This window comes from Erpetoichthys calabaricus, chromosome 11, assembly GCF_900747795.2.
Source record: "Erpetoichthys calabaricus chromosome 11, fErpCal1.3, whole genome shotgun sequence".
NCBI classification, from domain to species: Eukaryota; Metazoa; Chordata; class Cladistia; order Polypteriformes; family Polypteridae; genus Erpetoichthys; species Erpetoichthys calabaricus.
In genome coordinates, this window is record NC_041404.2 from 60,186,055 (window position 1) to 60,201,285 (window position 15,231).

Here is a 15,231-nt window from a genome sequence, read left to right on the forward strand (position 1 = left end):
AAAACAGTCCTCTTCTTCATCCCGGGAGCACGTCGCTTCCTCCAGTCACGTGACTGTGACGCACTCCCGGGTTATAGGGCACGCAAGAGCCCACTAGCCCCTTTACAGCGACTCCTGGCGGCCCCCAAGGGTATCCAGAAGGGGCTGTGTATAGAAACTACAAAGTCCATGAGGCCCTGCTGGAACTCGGGGCACCAATATGCTGTCCGGAGGGCTCCTCCTAGCGCCTGGGGGTGAGGGCCGGACTGGAAAGCCGGCAATCCTCCACAATATATATATAATATAAGCAACCATTACATAAAAGAGCAACTCACAAAACCCACAGAGCCTTACATACAAATTTATATTCATGAATGTACAGGATCCAACATATACAACATAATGCCAACCTCTTTGCAGGGTCAAATGCCAACGAGAAGAGATAAGACTTTCATGATGACTTCAAAACTGCCAGTGTTAGGACAGACCTTGTTTAATAAGGCGAGCCACTCCAGCCACCTGCAAATGCCCGATCCCCCCTGGTCCTTCAGCCTCGACCTTGGCAAAACAAGGAGCTCTTGTTGGCACATACAAGTCAAGAAGTTTTGAGAGGTAAGATGAGGCTGTTCCATTCAAACATTCTAAAACAAGTCAACGAATTTGAAAATCAAGTCTGAGTTGGACAGTCCCATGAGACAGCCCTGTTGGGGCCCTTGGGTCATATCGGTGATGGGGCTCTAGTATAACTTCTGCCAAATGTGGAAGTGCAAGGTCTGTGCCACCAGACCGTCCTCCCGGGTCCGGCGTTAAAGAAGGTGATGTCTTTTTTTAGGCCTGCACCAGTAGTCAGAGTCGAGTGGACTGTAGATGAGACTACAAGGATAGAAAGCAGATAAATGTTTTGTACTGAAGTGGAAGAGGATTTGGAGGTGTGTAGGTGGAGTTGGAAAAATAAAAAAAAAAAATGTATTTGAACCTGGACTGTGCTGTTTATTCGAGGTCTCAGGGTTTTGGGGATCAGTGGTGCCCGCTACTGGTTACTTTTCCAGTTGTTATGTTATTCTAAAATGTAACACATCACAAATATTTAGTAGTAAAATTAACAGCATCTGTCCATTCCAACAGATGGCGCATCACGCAAATGAACACTGCTTTTACAATCCCACATCAAATAGGCATGTAACAATGACATATTCATTGCGAGGTGCACTGCTAATGTTTAACACTGAGGGTGTGTGTGTTGATTAGTTAGAGTTCAACCTGTCTTAAACAAGTAGTACAGGCTAGTTGCACCCATCTGCTGGAATGCATGTTGTAATAAAAAAGCATTGCATTTTTCATTCCAGCAGGTGGTGCATTTTAAACTCTTGTAGTAATCAAATCCATTGCATTTGTCATTCCAACAGATGGTGCATCACAACAATTTGTTGTAATATAATAAATCGCATTTTTCATTCCGCGCCCTGCCCAGGGTTTGTTTCCTGCCTTGTGCCCTGTGTTGGCTGGGATTGGCTCCAGCAGACCCCCGTGACCCTGTAGTTAGGATATAGCGGGTTGGATAATGGATGGATGGATGGATCTTTCATTCCCACAGATGGCACATTACAAACATTAGCATTTCTTTTTTACAAATCCCTTACCAAATGGCATATGAGCTGGACATCGCAACCAGATGGGCAGTGTCAGTGAAATAGGATATCATTATAAACTGCAGATAACGGTGCTGTGAGGTTGGTTTAGTGTAAGTAAACGTTTATTTGCTTCATGCACGGCGGCTTACACACCACAGGGCCCTTCATTCATATCTAGATAACCTCTTCTTTTCCAAGCTTGCATTTTATACTTGGATGGTTAGGAAAGTCATTGAACTTACCTGTCACGACTGTAAGCATCTGGAGGAGTGAGGTGCTGATGCTGGTGATGAGGGGATTGGAATGGCGGCAGCCATTTTGGGGGTTCTGGACCAGCTGTGGTGTTAAAGCAGGAGCCGAGTATGAAGACAAATCTCGCGGTTTACCAAGTCATCCTACATGAGCTGGTCATGAGCTGTGGGTAATGACATAAAGAAGGAGATTGGGATCACAACAAGGAAGGAGGTTTCTGTGAAGGGTGGATGGGCTGACACTCCATGATAAGGTAAGAAGCTCAGCAATTCTGACCCCCTGCGACAGACCCAGGATAGCAGTCGTGGGGAACATCTGGAAATTCCCAAGGAAGATCAGGAATCTGTAGCTGGGGAACAGGAAAGTCTAGGTGGACCTGCTTAACTTGCTGCCACCGTGACCCTCAAGAGCACGAGTGTTTTCAGAAAGTGAGATGAAAAATGAAATGTCCCACCGGAAGGCCCCCTTCATCTCCAACATTAAACTTGGCCCACCTTGTACATTACAATTCTGAAATGTCCCACTAGAGGGCTCTCTAGATTTCCAAATCCGAACTCAGCACAAGCATCACAGTTTGTGTAATTTAAAAATGAACCACCAGGTGAGGACCTTCGTTTCTTTAAAAGTAAACCTGACTGGGCCTTTTGAGTTCTTGCTTGTTAATCACACAGCTTGGAAAACCTCCTGCAGCCTTCTAAGTTAAAAAGGACCACAATATGAAATAAGAATGTATTCAGTTCATGGGGTGCCTGCTGCTGCGTGTACAGAGGACAGTGACGTTCTTATGTGTGTGTGATAATCAACATGCAACAACATGTCGCCACGTGTTAGAATGCAGGAGCAACCAGTGCTGCAAATGACAGCCATGAAGCTTCTGCTGAGACCCCAATTCCATGGGTCACTGAGACAGCAGCCATACTGGTGAGATCTGCCTTCTGGCTAACGTGGCAAAGAGCTTTCAGTGGGTCTGGCTTGGTGCAAAGGCACAACAGGCACAAAAATTAACAATCACCTTCTGATGAAAGGCGCTATATAAGGTAGAAACTTAACAGGAAGTTATTTCAAAAAAGGACAGACATTTCATGTTAAGGTACCAACACTCACTGATCACGGTGCTGTGCTTCATTTCTGCCCAGAATATAAAAAAATGGAAAGTCGGGAAAGAAGATCTGTGTAGTAAAGGCAGGGTGCCCCCTAGTGGCAAATGTACTGAATCACAGAGCACAAGATGGAAGGATCAGTCTGACCCAGTAACTCCCTGTGAAGAAACAGAGTGTCTGCACCTGCCAGACCTCATTGTACAGAAATATGGAAAGAACAATCGGAAGGCACTATATAGAAAAGGCGCTATATAAATTCATAAACTAGCAGGTTGAACCACCGTTACTGACTTCCTACTACAGCAGAATGAAAAAAGCCTAATTAAAAAGACACTATAATAAAGTCATAAGGTGGCAGATTCAGTGTCCAAGGGTGACCCCCTGTGAAGACAGAATGTCAGTGCAGCAGCAAAGACTCAATAATGTAAAAAGACATAAAGAAGGGACATTAACGTACAAAATGAGTGAGACAGCAGCTTGTATGTCGATTAGGATGTGAAGTGAGACTTTCAAATGTATGTGTGACAAAGTGGACCTACATGAAAGCCACTCACTGTGTCACAAAAGAAATCATAGTAATGGCCAGGGTGCCCCCTAAGTGGCAAAGGCACAAGACAGAAGGGTTTCAGCTCGGCACCAGTGATTCCCGCTGAGAAAATTTAGGCTCTGCATCTGCCAGGCCTCACAGTATAGAAAATGAAAAAAAAAAAGTGGCTTCAATCGAAAGGCGCTATGTAGAAGGGCACAATATAAAGTCATAAGTAGGCAGGGTCAACCTGCTGTGGACTATCAGATACCTGAGGGAGTCAACACAGCAGCCAGGACTCACCAATGTAAAAAATTATTGAAAGAATTGTTATCTACAGTAGGAAGGCACTCTATATAAAAAGAAAAACTTTATAAAGTCATCAAGGTGGGCGAAGTCAACCTCCAGCAATGATGAGCCACTGTGTCTGCTGTTTCCTCACAATACAGAAATATGTAAAGAAATGGCAAACGTGGTTTAGCGAAAAAGGCGCTATATAATCATAAGGCGGCAGGTTCAATGCCCAAGATGGAGCCCCCTGTGGCCCTGAATGAGTTTCTGCACCTGCCAGGCTTCACAACATAAAACAGGCAAACATAGTGGTGTTCAAGATGGCAAGGCGCTATATAAGATGTCACTCTTATAAAATGATAAGGTGGCAGCAGTGAGCTGAGTGAGTCACTACACCTGCCAGTCCTCACAATGCTGAAGGAATTGGTGTTCATGAGAGCAAGACGCTGTGTAACAAGGCACTATATAAAAAACCAACAAGCCCCTCAAACCCAAAAAAGCTCTGTGTATAGAGGGGTCCCTTATAGATAGAAAGGTTCTGGATGCCAGTGTAGACTAAACAGACACATACAGAAGAGAAGAAGAAGCAGAAAAGGGCAGAATTAAAGGGATTAAGATTAGGTCAACGATGCCGGACCCACCGACAACAGCAGCCTGTCACGTCTCTAAACTGGAGCCTGATGATCCGTTGATCCAGTAAGGCTCGACAGAAGAAAGAGGATTTCCAGAATGTTTGAAGATCCAGAAAGAGTCAGGCTGGCATTACTGTATTTGAAATTGTTATTCAGTTTGACAAGGCGCTATATGAAACTGGGACTTGCCTGCTTAGTCCTCACCACCGATTTTCTTTGTGTTCCTGAGTGGTGACACACTGTTGGGATATTGAGATTAGTGGGCGGTCACTGAAGGTCAGCTCAGGATGGAATTCATTTATTAAAGGTGCTATAAAAAATGAATATAATGTCAGACCTCAGTATGTGGTGTCTTGGGAACTGCATGTCTGACCATTGTGGTCAGCAACACAGGAGCACCGCAGGGGACTGTACTTTCTCCGGTCCTGTTCAGCCATCGGACTTCCAATACAACTCAGAGTCCTGCCCACGGAGCAAAAGTTTGCTGATGACACTGCTATCGTGGGCTGCATCAGGAGGTGGGCAGGAGGAGGAGTATAGGAACCTAATGAAGGACTTTGTTAAATGGGTAGCCGATCTCTAAACCACCTACAAACTGAACACCAGCAAAACAAGGAGCTGGTGGTGGATTTTAGGAGGCCCAGACCCCTCGATGGACCCCGTGATCATCAGGAGGTGACCTGTGTGCAGATGGTGCAGACCTATAAATACCTGGGAGTGCAGCTGGATGATAAATTAGACTGGACTGCCAAATCTGATGCTCTGTGCAAGAAAGGACAGAGCTGACTATACTTCCTTAGAAGGCTGGCATCCTTCAACATCTGCAATAAGATGCTGCAGATGTTCTATCAGACAGTTGTGGCGAGCGCCCTCTTCTACGCGGTGGTGTGCTAGGGAGACAGCATTAAGAGGAAAGACGCCTCACGCCTGGACAAACTGGTGAGGAAGGCAGGCTCTATTGTAGGCATGGAGCTGGACAGTTTAACATCTGTGGCAGAGCGATGGGCGCTGAGCAGACTCCTGTCAATCATGGAGAATCCACTGAACAGGATCATCTCCAGACAGAGGAGCAGCTTCAGCGACAGACTGCTGTCACCGTCCTGCTCCACTGACAGACTGAGGAGATCGTTCCTCCTCCACACTATGCGACTCTTCAATTTCACCCGGGGGGTAAACATTAACATTATATAAAGTTATTGTCTGTTTTTCACCTGCATTATTATTATTATTATCAATCTTTAATTTAATATTATTTATTGTATCAGTATACTGCTGCTGGATAATGTGAATTTCCCATTGGGATTAATAAAGTATCTATCTATCTATCTATCTATCTATCTATCTATCTATCTATCTTATCTATCTATCTATCTATCTATCTATCTATCTATCTATCATATAGTGCCTTCTATCTATCTATCTATCTATCTATCTATCTATCTATCTATCTATCTATCTATCTATCTATCTATCAATATAGTGCCTTCCCCCCCTATCTATCTATCTATCTATCTATCTATCTATCAATCTATCTATCTACCTATCTATCTATCAATAGTGCCTTTCATCTATCTATCTATCATATAGTGCCTTTCATCTATCTATCTATCATATAGTGCCTTTCATCCATCTATCTATCTATCTATCTATCTATCTATCTATCTATCTATCTATCTATCTATCTATCTATCTATCATATAGTGCCTTCTATCTATCTATCTATCTATCTATCTTCTATCTATCTATCTATCTATCTATCTATCTATCTATCTATCATATAGTGCCTTTCATCTATCTATCTATCTATCTAATCTATCTATCTATCTATCTATCTATCTATCTATCTATCTATCTATATATAGTGCCTTTCATCTATCTATCTATCTATCTATCTATCTATCTATCTATCTATCTATCTATCTATCTATCATATAGTGCCTTCTATCTATCTATCCTATCTATCTATCTATCTATCTATCTATCTATCTATCTATCTATCTATCTATCTATCTATCTATCTATCATATAGTGCCTTCTATCTATCTATCTATCTTTCTATCTATCTATCTATCTATCTATCTATCTATCTACTCTATCTATCTATCATATAGTGCCTTTCATCTATCTATCTACCATATAGTGCCTTTCATCTATCTATCTATCTATCTATCTATCTATCTATCTATCTATCTATCTATCTATCTATCTATCTATCATGTAGTGCCTTTCATCTATCTATCTATCTGGTCCCCCTCACTGTGGTGGTCCCAAGTGACTCTTCACCTGCCAGGGTTCAGAATGCACAAATACACTGTTTTACCTACAGAGTGTCTTAGGGTGACTGTCATTCTAAGAAGGTCACGTCATGTCATTGTCAAAGCTGGAGAACATCCTGGTAACATGGAGAAAGGACACCACTGGTCCCAGTCACACTCGTGCCGGGGGTGATTTGGAATTACTGATCAGCCTAAGCTGCACATCTTTTGGAATTTCCACTTCCATGTATTTGCTTGGTAGACAATTTTATCCAAAGTGACTTACAAAGGTGGTAAGTAACAGTAGGCTGGGGCCTGTTTGTTTAGCAAGTGTCGTAGGATAGGTGACAAAAGTTGATTGGCACAAGTCAAAAAATGTCGTCACTCATACATTTACAATCATAGACTAACAATGGAGAAAGCAATTAAACGTAAACAACAAATTAACCAACAATATGAAAGATCACAGAGTAAAGTTTTTCTCTTTTTTTTTCTATCAATTCGACAGACAATCTTCACAGATAAAAATATATTTTTATTACGGAATTTGAAAATGAACTAAATATGGGACATTTGGGTGTCCCTGAAAGGTCAGTACGGGACAGGGGACAAAATGATCAAATATGGGACATGTCCCGTATATAAGGGACGTCTGGCAACCCTACTGGTGACATCACTTCCGGGCCCGAGCCTATGGTTGAAGACCCTTCTGGTCCCGGCCCCTTTGACATCACTTCCTGTTCTGACCTTTAAAAGCCTCCACCTTTGCCCTGTGCCCTCAGTTCTGTTTTGGACTCTGATCTGTGCACCTCGGTGCTGTCACTTGTTTTTTCAATATACGGGTGGCTGCCCCAAACCTGGCTATGGCTCTGGTTCGAGTTTGTAACACACTCTTTTGTTGATCTCATTGCCCTTTCCCTGTGCAGTTTTCTCCCTTTGTTGTATCTTATTAATGACAATTAAAAATGAGCAGAGCAAAGAGGCTGGCAAACAACAAGGAATAATCAAAGGCTGCAAGCAATTTAGCGTCAGACCCACTAATTAGTAAATAATGGATTAATTAAACACCTAGAAAAGTAGAATGAAAATCAAGAAGAAAATATTATTAAAAAGAAAAAAAATACAGTATTCCCACATAACTGCTTGGTATATTATAATATTTTTTGTTCTTTATTTCGCCTTAAACAATTTCTTGTATTAGGAATTTGTTAGTTTTCGCATCCCCCTTGGGGTCAGGGCGCAGGGTCAGCCATTGTACTGCGCCCCTGGAGCAATGACAGGTTAAGGGTCTTGCTCAAGGGGCCCAGCAGAGTGGGATCTCTTTTGGCAGTGACGGGGATTCAAACTGGCAACCTTCAGGATACCAGCGCAGATCCTTAGCCTCAGAGCCACCACTCTTATTACCAAATATTACCAAACTTAGTTTTCTAATTTCTGTATTGTTCCCAAAACACAGAACTTGGGAAATAACACATCACTTAATTAAAACCAAAAGCTGGCTGGAACAAAAACCTACAGCCACAGGGGGTCCCCAGGGCCGCGTTTGGGAAGTACTGCTCTATATTACTTGAACTTGGAGAAAATCAACTTCTTACTTACAGGGTCTTCTCGACACGTCTTTAAAACTTGGCAGGACTGAATCAATAGCACTTTAGAATAAGCCTCTATAGTGGAGAAAAGGATTCTCCTCCTTCTTGGCAGCTTTTAAAGATTTGCCCTGGTTGTTGGCTCTTCTCTCTTTCTCTTCAGCTGGGGCTCCATTTCGTTTTGTTAACTTTGACTTGATTGTATGGAATGTTTTTTTTGTTTAAATAAAATCAGTAAATAAAATAAAAAGAATATTTTCTTATTAGCTGCAGTGGGTTAGCACCCTGCCCGGGATTGGTTCCTGCCTTGTGCCCTGTGTTGGCTGGGATTGGCTCCAGCAGACCCCCGTGACCCTGTGTTCGGATTCAGCAGGTTGGAAAATGGATGGATGGATTTTCTTATTAGGCTGACAGAGTCCCCCCACCCCACCGCCTCCTCGTGGTGTCGGCTGGAGGGATCCTTTGGCTAACGGTGGGGGCCAACGTCAGGCGGTGTGACACATTGGTTGGCACACTTCTTTGGCAGAATATTTTCTTCTTAGTTTAAATTATTGTGATGTTGAACTGACAACGAAGCAGAAGCTCCAGTTCTCAATATGCAAAGGCTTGATGTGCTCAGTACCCCTGAAGACATTTCAAATACAAATAAATTTAAATTATAAGGCATTTGATACGTGGCATGTATTGATTTCTTTTTCCCATTCCGTCCTTGTGTTATAAATAATTTGTATATTTTACATGTGAAACAGAATTGAATGTTAATGTTTGCATGACTACATGGCTGACAGAAGGTTTAGTTTTATTTCCTATAATTTAACATTCTGATGAAACATTCCGGACACTTATTTTTACTACTAAATTAACACATGAATTTCTACCTTAAGCATTAGAATTTTAACAAAGTGTCCAGAATGTTCCATCAGAATGTTAAATGTAGAATGTAAAATTCTAATGTTTAAGGTAGAAATGCATGTGTTAATTTAGTAGTAAAAATGAAAGCTTAAAGAAACAGAATAGGAATATGTAGAACAAAACATTTAGCTTTTAGATAAGAGATACTCATAGATGTGCTTCAAAATAATTCCTACTGATCTAAATGAAATAATTTAAGGGACTTTATGTGGGAAATTGTAAAATATATTTTATATGATTTACCCCGTTAGCATTACATGTAGTGAATATATACATTTCTTTTGTAAATAATTTAAAATCAGAGACTGTACATACTTGAACAATATTCTGTAATTAGAAAAACAGGAAAAGGGAATGTGGAGCCTAACAGTTTCAGTTTATTTGGGTCTCATAGATAGATAGATAGATAGATAGATAGATAGATAGATAGATAGATAGATAGATAGATAGATAGATAGATAGATAGATATGAAAGGCACTATATAATAGATAGATAGATAGATAGATAGATAGATAGATAGATAGATAGATAGATAGATAGATAGATAGATAGATAGATAGATAGATAGATAGATAGGAAAGGCACTATAGATAGATAGATAGATAGATAGATAGATAGATAGATAGATAGATAGATAGATAGATAGATAGATAGATAGATAGATATGCAAGGCACTATATAATAGATAGATAGATAGATAGATAGATAGATAGATAGATAGATAGATAGATAGATAGATAGATAGATAGATAGATAGATAGATGTGAAAGGCACTATATGATAGATAGATAGATAGATAGATAGATAGATAGATAGATAGATAGATAGATAGATAGATAGATAGATGTGAAAGGCACTATATGATAGATAGATAGATAGATAGATAGATAGATAGATAGATAGATAGATAGATAGATAGATAGATATGCAAGGCACTATATAGATAGATAGATAGATAGATAGATAGATAGATAGATAGATAGATAGATAGATAGATAGATAGATACTTTATAATAGATAGATAGATGTGAAAGGCACTATATGATAGATAGATAGATAGATAGATAGATAGATAGATAGATAGATAGATAGATAGATAGATAGATAGATAGATAGATAGATAGTAATGGCACTATATGATAGATAGATAGATAGATAGATAGATAGATAGATAGATAGATAGATAGATAGATAGATAGATAGATAGATAGATAGATATGCAAGGCACTATATAATAGATAGATAGATAGATAGATAGATAGATAGATAGATAGATAGATAGATAGATAGATAGATAGATAGATAGATAGATAGATAGATAGATAGATGTGAAAGGCACTATATGATAGATAGATAGATAGATAGATAGATAGATAGATAGATAGATAGATAGATAGATAGATAGATAGATAGATAGATAGATAGATAGATAGATAGATAGATAGATGTGAAAGGCACTATATGATAGATAGATAGATAGATAGATAGATAGATAGATAGATAGATAGATAGATAGATAGATAGATAGATAGATATGCAAGGCACTATATAGATAGATAGATAGATAGATAGATAGATAGATAGATAGATAGATAGATAGATAGATAGATAGATAGATAGATAGATAGATACTTTATAATAGATAGATAGATGTGAAAGGCACTATATGATAGATAGATAGATAGATAGATAGATAGATAGATAGATAGATAGATAGATAGATAGATAGATAGATAGATAGATAGATAGATAGATAGATAGATAGATAGATAGAGTGGGTGACAGCCCGGACACAGACAGGCAGACACCGATGGTTTACTACCCAACACACGTTTATTCATCTTTCTGTACGCACGACCCAGTGCTCCCGCACCAATCACCCTCAGTCCAGGCCTTTTCCTCAATCCCTCTTTCTCTCTGATTGCCTCCACTCCTCTTCTGCAGTCTTCGTCCTTCTTCCACCCGACTCCAGCTACCGAATGGAGGGAAGCAGCCCCTTTTATATTCACCCGGATGTGCTCCAGGTGCCTCCCGATGAACTTCCCCCAGCACCTCCTGGTGTGGCAGAAGTGCTGACGTCCAGGGCTCCTCAGGCATCCGGGCGCCCCTTGGCGGTGACCGCGGGCCCCTATAGGGTTGAGCTTCCATGCTCTGTTCCCGTGGCCCCCATACCAATCAGGGCGGATGCCCTCTCGTGGTCCAGAGGAGGCGTAATCCCTCTTTCAGTCCTTCCGGGCATCCCGGCTGGGTACCATTACCCAGCTGCTCGCCACAATAGATTGTCCATTGCAGAGTACATTTACACACACACAGACACACGCACGCACACACACACACACACTGGTCCATTTTAGATTTGTCCACTAACAATTTAAACTCATCTTTGAGGTGTTGGAGGAAAGCCCAATGGACAAACCCACAGAGATGATGACCCGGTGTGAGGTTCAAGCTCTGGACGTGGCGTCTGTGAGGCAGTAGTGATGGCCACTGCCCACCATGCCACTGATGTTGTTGCCCTTCCTTGCCTTTTCATTTTGCTGGCCGCCTTGCCCACCTGCTCAGCTGTTTCTGTGTTTCCTTCACGTGATCTCCAGGAGGGAATGTCAGCCCCTTGGGATCACAGAAGGGTTGCTGGAGAGGAATTTGTGCCTTCAAAGCCCATCAGTGTAGCTGTCAGCTCAGAGCAGCACGTCGTGTATGACTGATGACACTGACGAATGTTTGTTTCTTTTGTGTGATGAGATGTCTGATGTGATGACAGATTCTTACTAATAAGTCTTTCTAAATGCTCATTTATGAAAATGGATGAAGTTTTTTTAGATGTTTCAGGGAGTACTCAATGACAGGTTTCACCCTCTTTTCTTCCACAGACATGAGAAGTGAGGCAGAGTTCCCTCCACAGGTAAGGGTCTCCTCACGTTGTCTCCTTCAGCACCCGCTGCTAATGTTCAACTGACCTTCTGCTCTCCATTTCTGTAGCCCAACTGTTACAATCTGATGAGGGTTGACTGCTCAACGATGAACGACGTTGTGTGTGCCACCAATGGCAAGACCTACCCCAGCAGCTGCTCATTCTGTAATGTAAAGCGGTAAGTGGCAAGTGCTTTGAAGTGTCAAACAATCTTCAGATCCTTGTGGAGCGGGATGGTGTCTCTGATGATTCTGAGGTGGCAGGCAGGGATGAGGAGCCCCAATGGACCACCTGAAAACCAATTCCTAGAAAGAGAGAGGTAGTGATAGTTGGGGACTCAGTTATTAGGGGGATTGAAGCACAAGTTTGCTCCAGAGACAGAGAGTCTGGCACAGTGTGATGCCTTCCGGGTGCAAGTCGGCAACCTCTCTGGAAGGGTGGATAGGCTCTTGGTCAGAGTGGGGGTTGGATCCAGTGGTCATTGTCCATTTTGGAATAAAGGACATACATAAGGGTAGTCTATCAGTTCTGCAATCCAAATTCAATGAGTTAGATGCTTGGCTGAGGAGCAGAACTGACAAGGTGGTCTTCTCTGAAGTTCTGCTTGTGCCACGCGCCAGGCCATGTAAGATTGGGGAGGCTTTACGTGTTGCTCAAACCTTGGTATAGGGTAGAAGGGTATTGGTTTATGGGGCATTGAGAGTTATTTTGGAACAGATGGGATGTGTACCAATGAGGCAGGTTGTATTGGCACAGGAGGGGCACCAGTGTGTTGGGGTGGGGGGGATATGAGGAGGTCAGTCGAGGATTGTTAAAATTAGGGAAGGGGGAGGACAGGGAATTTAGGACAGGTCAGGTTTAGAACTGCACAAGGAGGCATAATAATGTAAAGTTGAAGGTAGATGAGCATAATTATGATGATATATCAATAAGGAAACTGGGCTAAATAATAAAGATGGGATGAGTAGAAAATAGAGGGGCACACACGTAAAAGGAAGGACAGACAGAACAGAACAGGAGGTGGGCTTGCTGTTTACGTCAAGCAGAATTTAAACGCAATCCGTCTTCAGTTGGACGATGAGCCCCATCTTAGTGAGGACATCTGGAACCTTATTTGAGGAGATTGTTATAGACCACCCAATGCAGACAGTAATTTCAATGCACATCTCATTAGTAATATTAAAAGGTAAGTTTACAGGAGGATATTACAATAATGCTGCGGTGGGTTGGCACCCTGCCCGGGATTGTTTCCTGCCTTGTGCCCTGTGTTGGCTGGGATTGGCTCCAGCGGACCCCCGTGACCCTGTGTTCGGATTCAGCGGGTTGGAAAATGGATGGATGGATGGATATTACAATAATGGGGGACTTTAACTACCCGAATATTAACTGGGATAACCTTGTAAATAACCAATCACAAGAGCAGGAGCTTTTAGAAGTAATCAATGATTGTTTTTAACACCAACATTGAGTAAAACCTATCTGGATTTAATATTTTGTAATAATCGGGACAGAATTGAGGGTGTCGAGGTGATTGGACCACTAGGGTCACGTGACCATAATCTAATGCAATTCTTAGTCTTTTCTAAGAACACAGATGCGAAGACTAAAATCGTTTAACTTTGGCAGGGCAAATTTTGAGCAGATGTGGCAAAGTCTAAGGAGGATGGACTGGGATAAGACTGGCGAGGAGCAGTGGCGCAGGTTTAAAAACATTGTACGTGTAATGCAGGACGGGTACAGACCTCCATTTGGAATTAATAGGTGTGAAGTCCGGGCGTGTACAGCCGCCCTAACCCCGACTCAGGCAGGCACACGACACAAATCACCAACACAGCACGCCACAACGCAGTCCCTTCTCTGCCACCAGTCCATCAGCCTCCACTCCTCCTCAGGCTTTGCCCTCTTCCTCCCGACTCTGGCCCCCAGAATGGAGTGAGGCGGCTCCTTTTAATTCAGCACCTGGGAGTGCTGTAGGTGGTTCATCAGGATTGCCTGGAATCACTCCCAGGTGTGGTAGAAATCCATTTAATGTCTCTGCAGCTCCCTCTGGCGGCCCCCAATGGAACTCAATAGGGCTGTACCAGCATGCCCTGCGGGAATCTGTGGTGCCTCAGCCGCCCAGGAGGGCTGCCCTCTACCATCCCAGGAGAGGTAGTGCCTCACTGATGCTCTCTCCTCCGGTCAATCCATCCAGGTGGTGTCCCAGCTGGGTAATGGCTGAGGTCACCCATCACAAAGGAGATTAAAAAATACTGAGCAGTGGGCTAAAAAAGAAGAGGCAAAGGAAAAAGGAGACAAACAAGGCGTATGAGACTTCTTCTTTTTTTGGTTGCTCCTGTTAAGGATCATCACAGCGGATCATCGTCTTCCATATCTTTGTCCTCTGCATCATGTTCTCTCACATCCATCACCTGCATGTCCTCTCTCACCACATCCATAAACCTTCTCTTAGGCCTTCGTTTTCTCCTCCTGCCTGGCAGCTCTATCCTTAGCACCCTTCTCCCAATATACCCAGCATCTCTCCAAACCAACGCCATCTCGCTTCTCTGACTTTGAATCCCAACAGTCCAACCTGAGCCGATCCTCTAACGTACTAATAACTCCAAAGTGAATCGTAGGGGGTATGAGAACATGAGGGCAACCATGAAGAAGGATATCAGGGAGGCTAAAAGACATTTGGAGAGGAATAGAGCAGATAAGGCAAAAGACAATCCTAAGGGATTCTTTGACTATTTTAGTAGTAAAGGAACAATCAAGGAGGAGGTGAAGTGAAACAGGACAAGTAAAGGGGAATTAAAAGATACAGACAGTGAAACAGAGGACGCTCTAAACTTTTTTGGAGGTCTTCACATGTGAGGAAGTGGTTAACCTCCATCCATCCATTATCCAACCCACTATACCCTAACTACAGGGTCACGGGGGTCTGCTGGAGCCAATCCCAGCCAACACAGGGCACAAGGCAGGAAACAAACCCCGGGCAGGGCACACACACACACACGGGACAATTTAGGATCACCAAGGCACCTAACCTGCATGTCTTTGGAGGAAACCCATGCAGACACGGGGAGAACATGCAAACTCCACGCAGCGACGACCCGGGAAGTGAACCTGGGTCTTCTAACTGCGAGGCAGCAGCGCTACCCACTGCGCCACCG

The 15,231-nt window shown here is 42.5% G+C and overlaps 2 protein-coding genes across 16 annotated transcripts in view; one reads left to right on the forward strand and one right to left on the reverse strand.

Moving 5' to 3' along the window:
* LOC114660439 (serine protease inhibitor Kazal-type 1-like) overlaps nucleotides 1-15,231 on the reverse strand; it is an 821,621-nt gene that overhangs the window by 731,355 nt on the left and 75,035 nt on the right. The gene's annotated exons all lie outside the window — the stretch shown is intronic.
* The window catches only part of LOC114660438 (serine protease inhibitor Kazal-type 1-like), a 565,538-nt gene that overhangs the window by 541,157 nt on the left and 9,150 nt on the right, over nucleotides 1-15,231 (forward strand). For 10 of the 11 annotated variants that reach the window (XM_051934264.1, XM_051934263.1, XM_051934259.1 and 7 more), the window contains 2 exons: nucleotides 12,036-12,067; nucleotides 12,145-12,254. The exons of the other annotated variant lie outside the window; for it this stretch is intronic. In XM_051934264.1, the coding sequence (XP_051790224.1) occupies nucleotides 12,036-12,067; nucleotides 12,145-12,254 (142 nt within the window). The remainder of the gene's footprint in view (nucleotides 1-12,035; nucleotides 12,068-12,144; nucleotides 12,255-15,231) is intronic. 11 annotated transcript variants of the gene reach the window in all.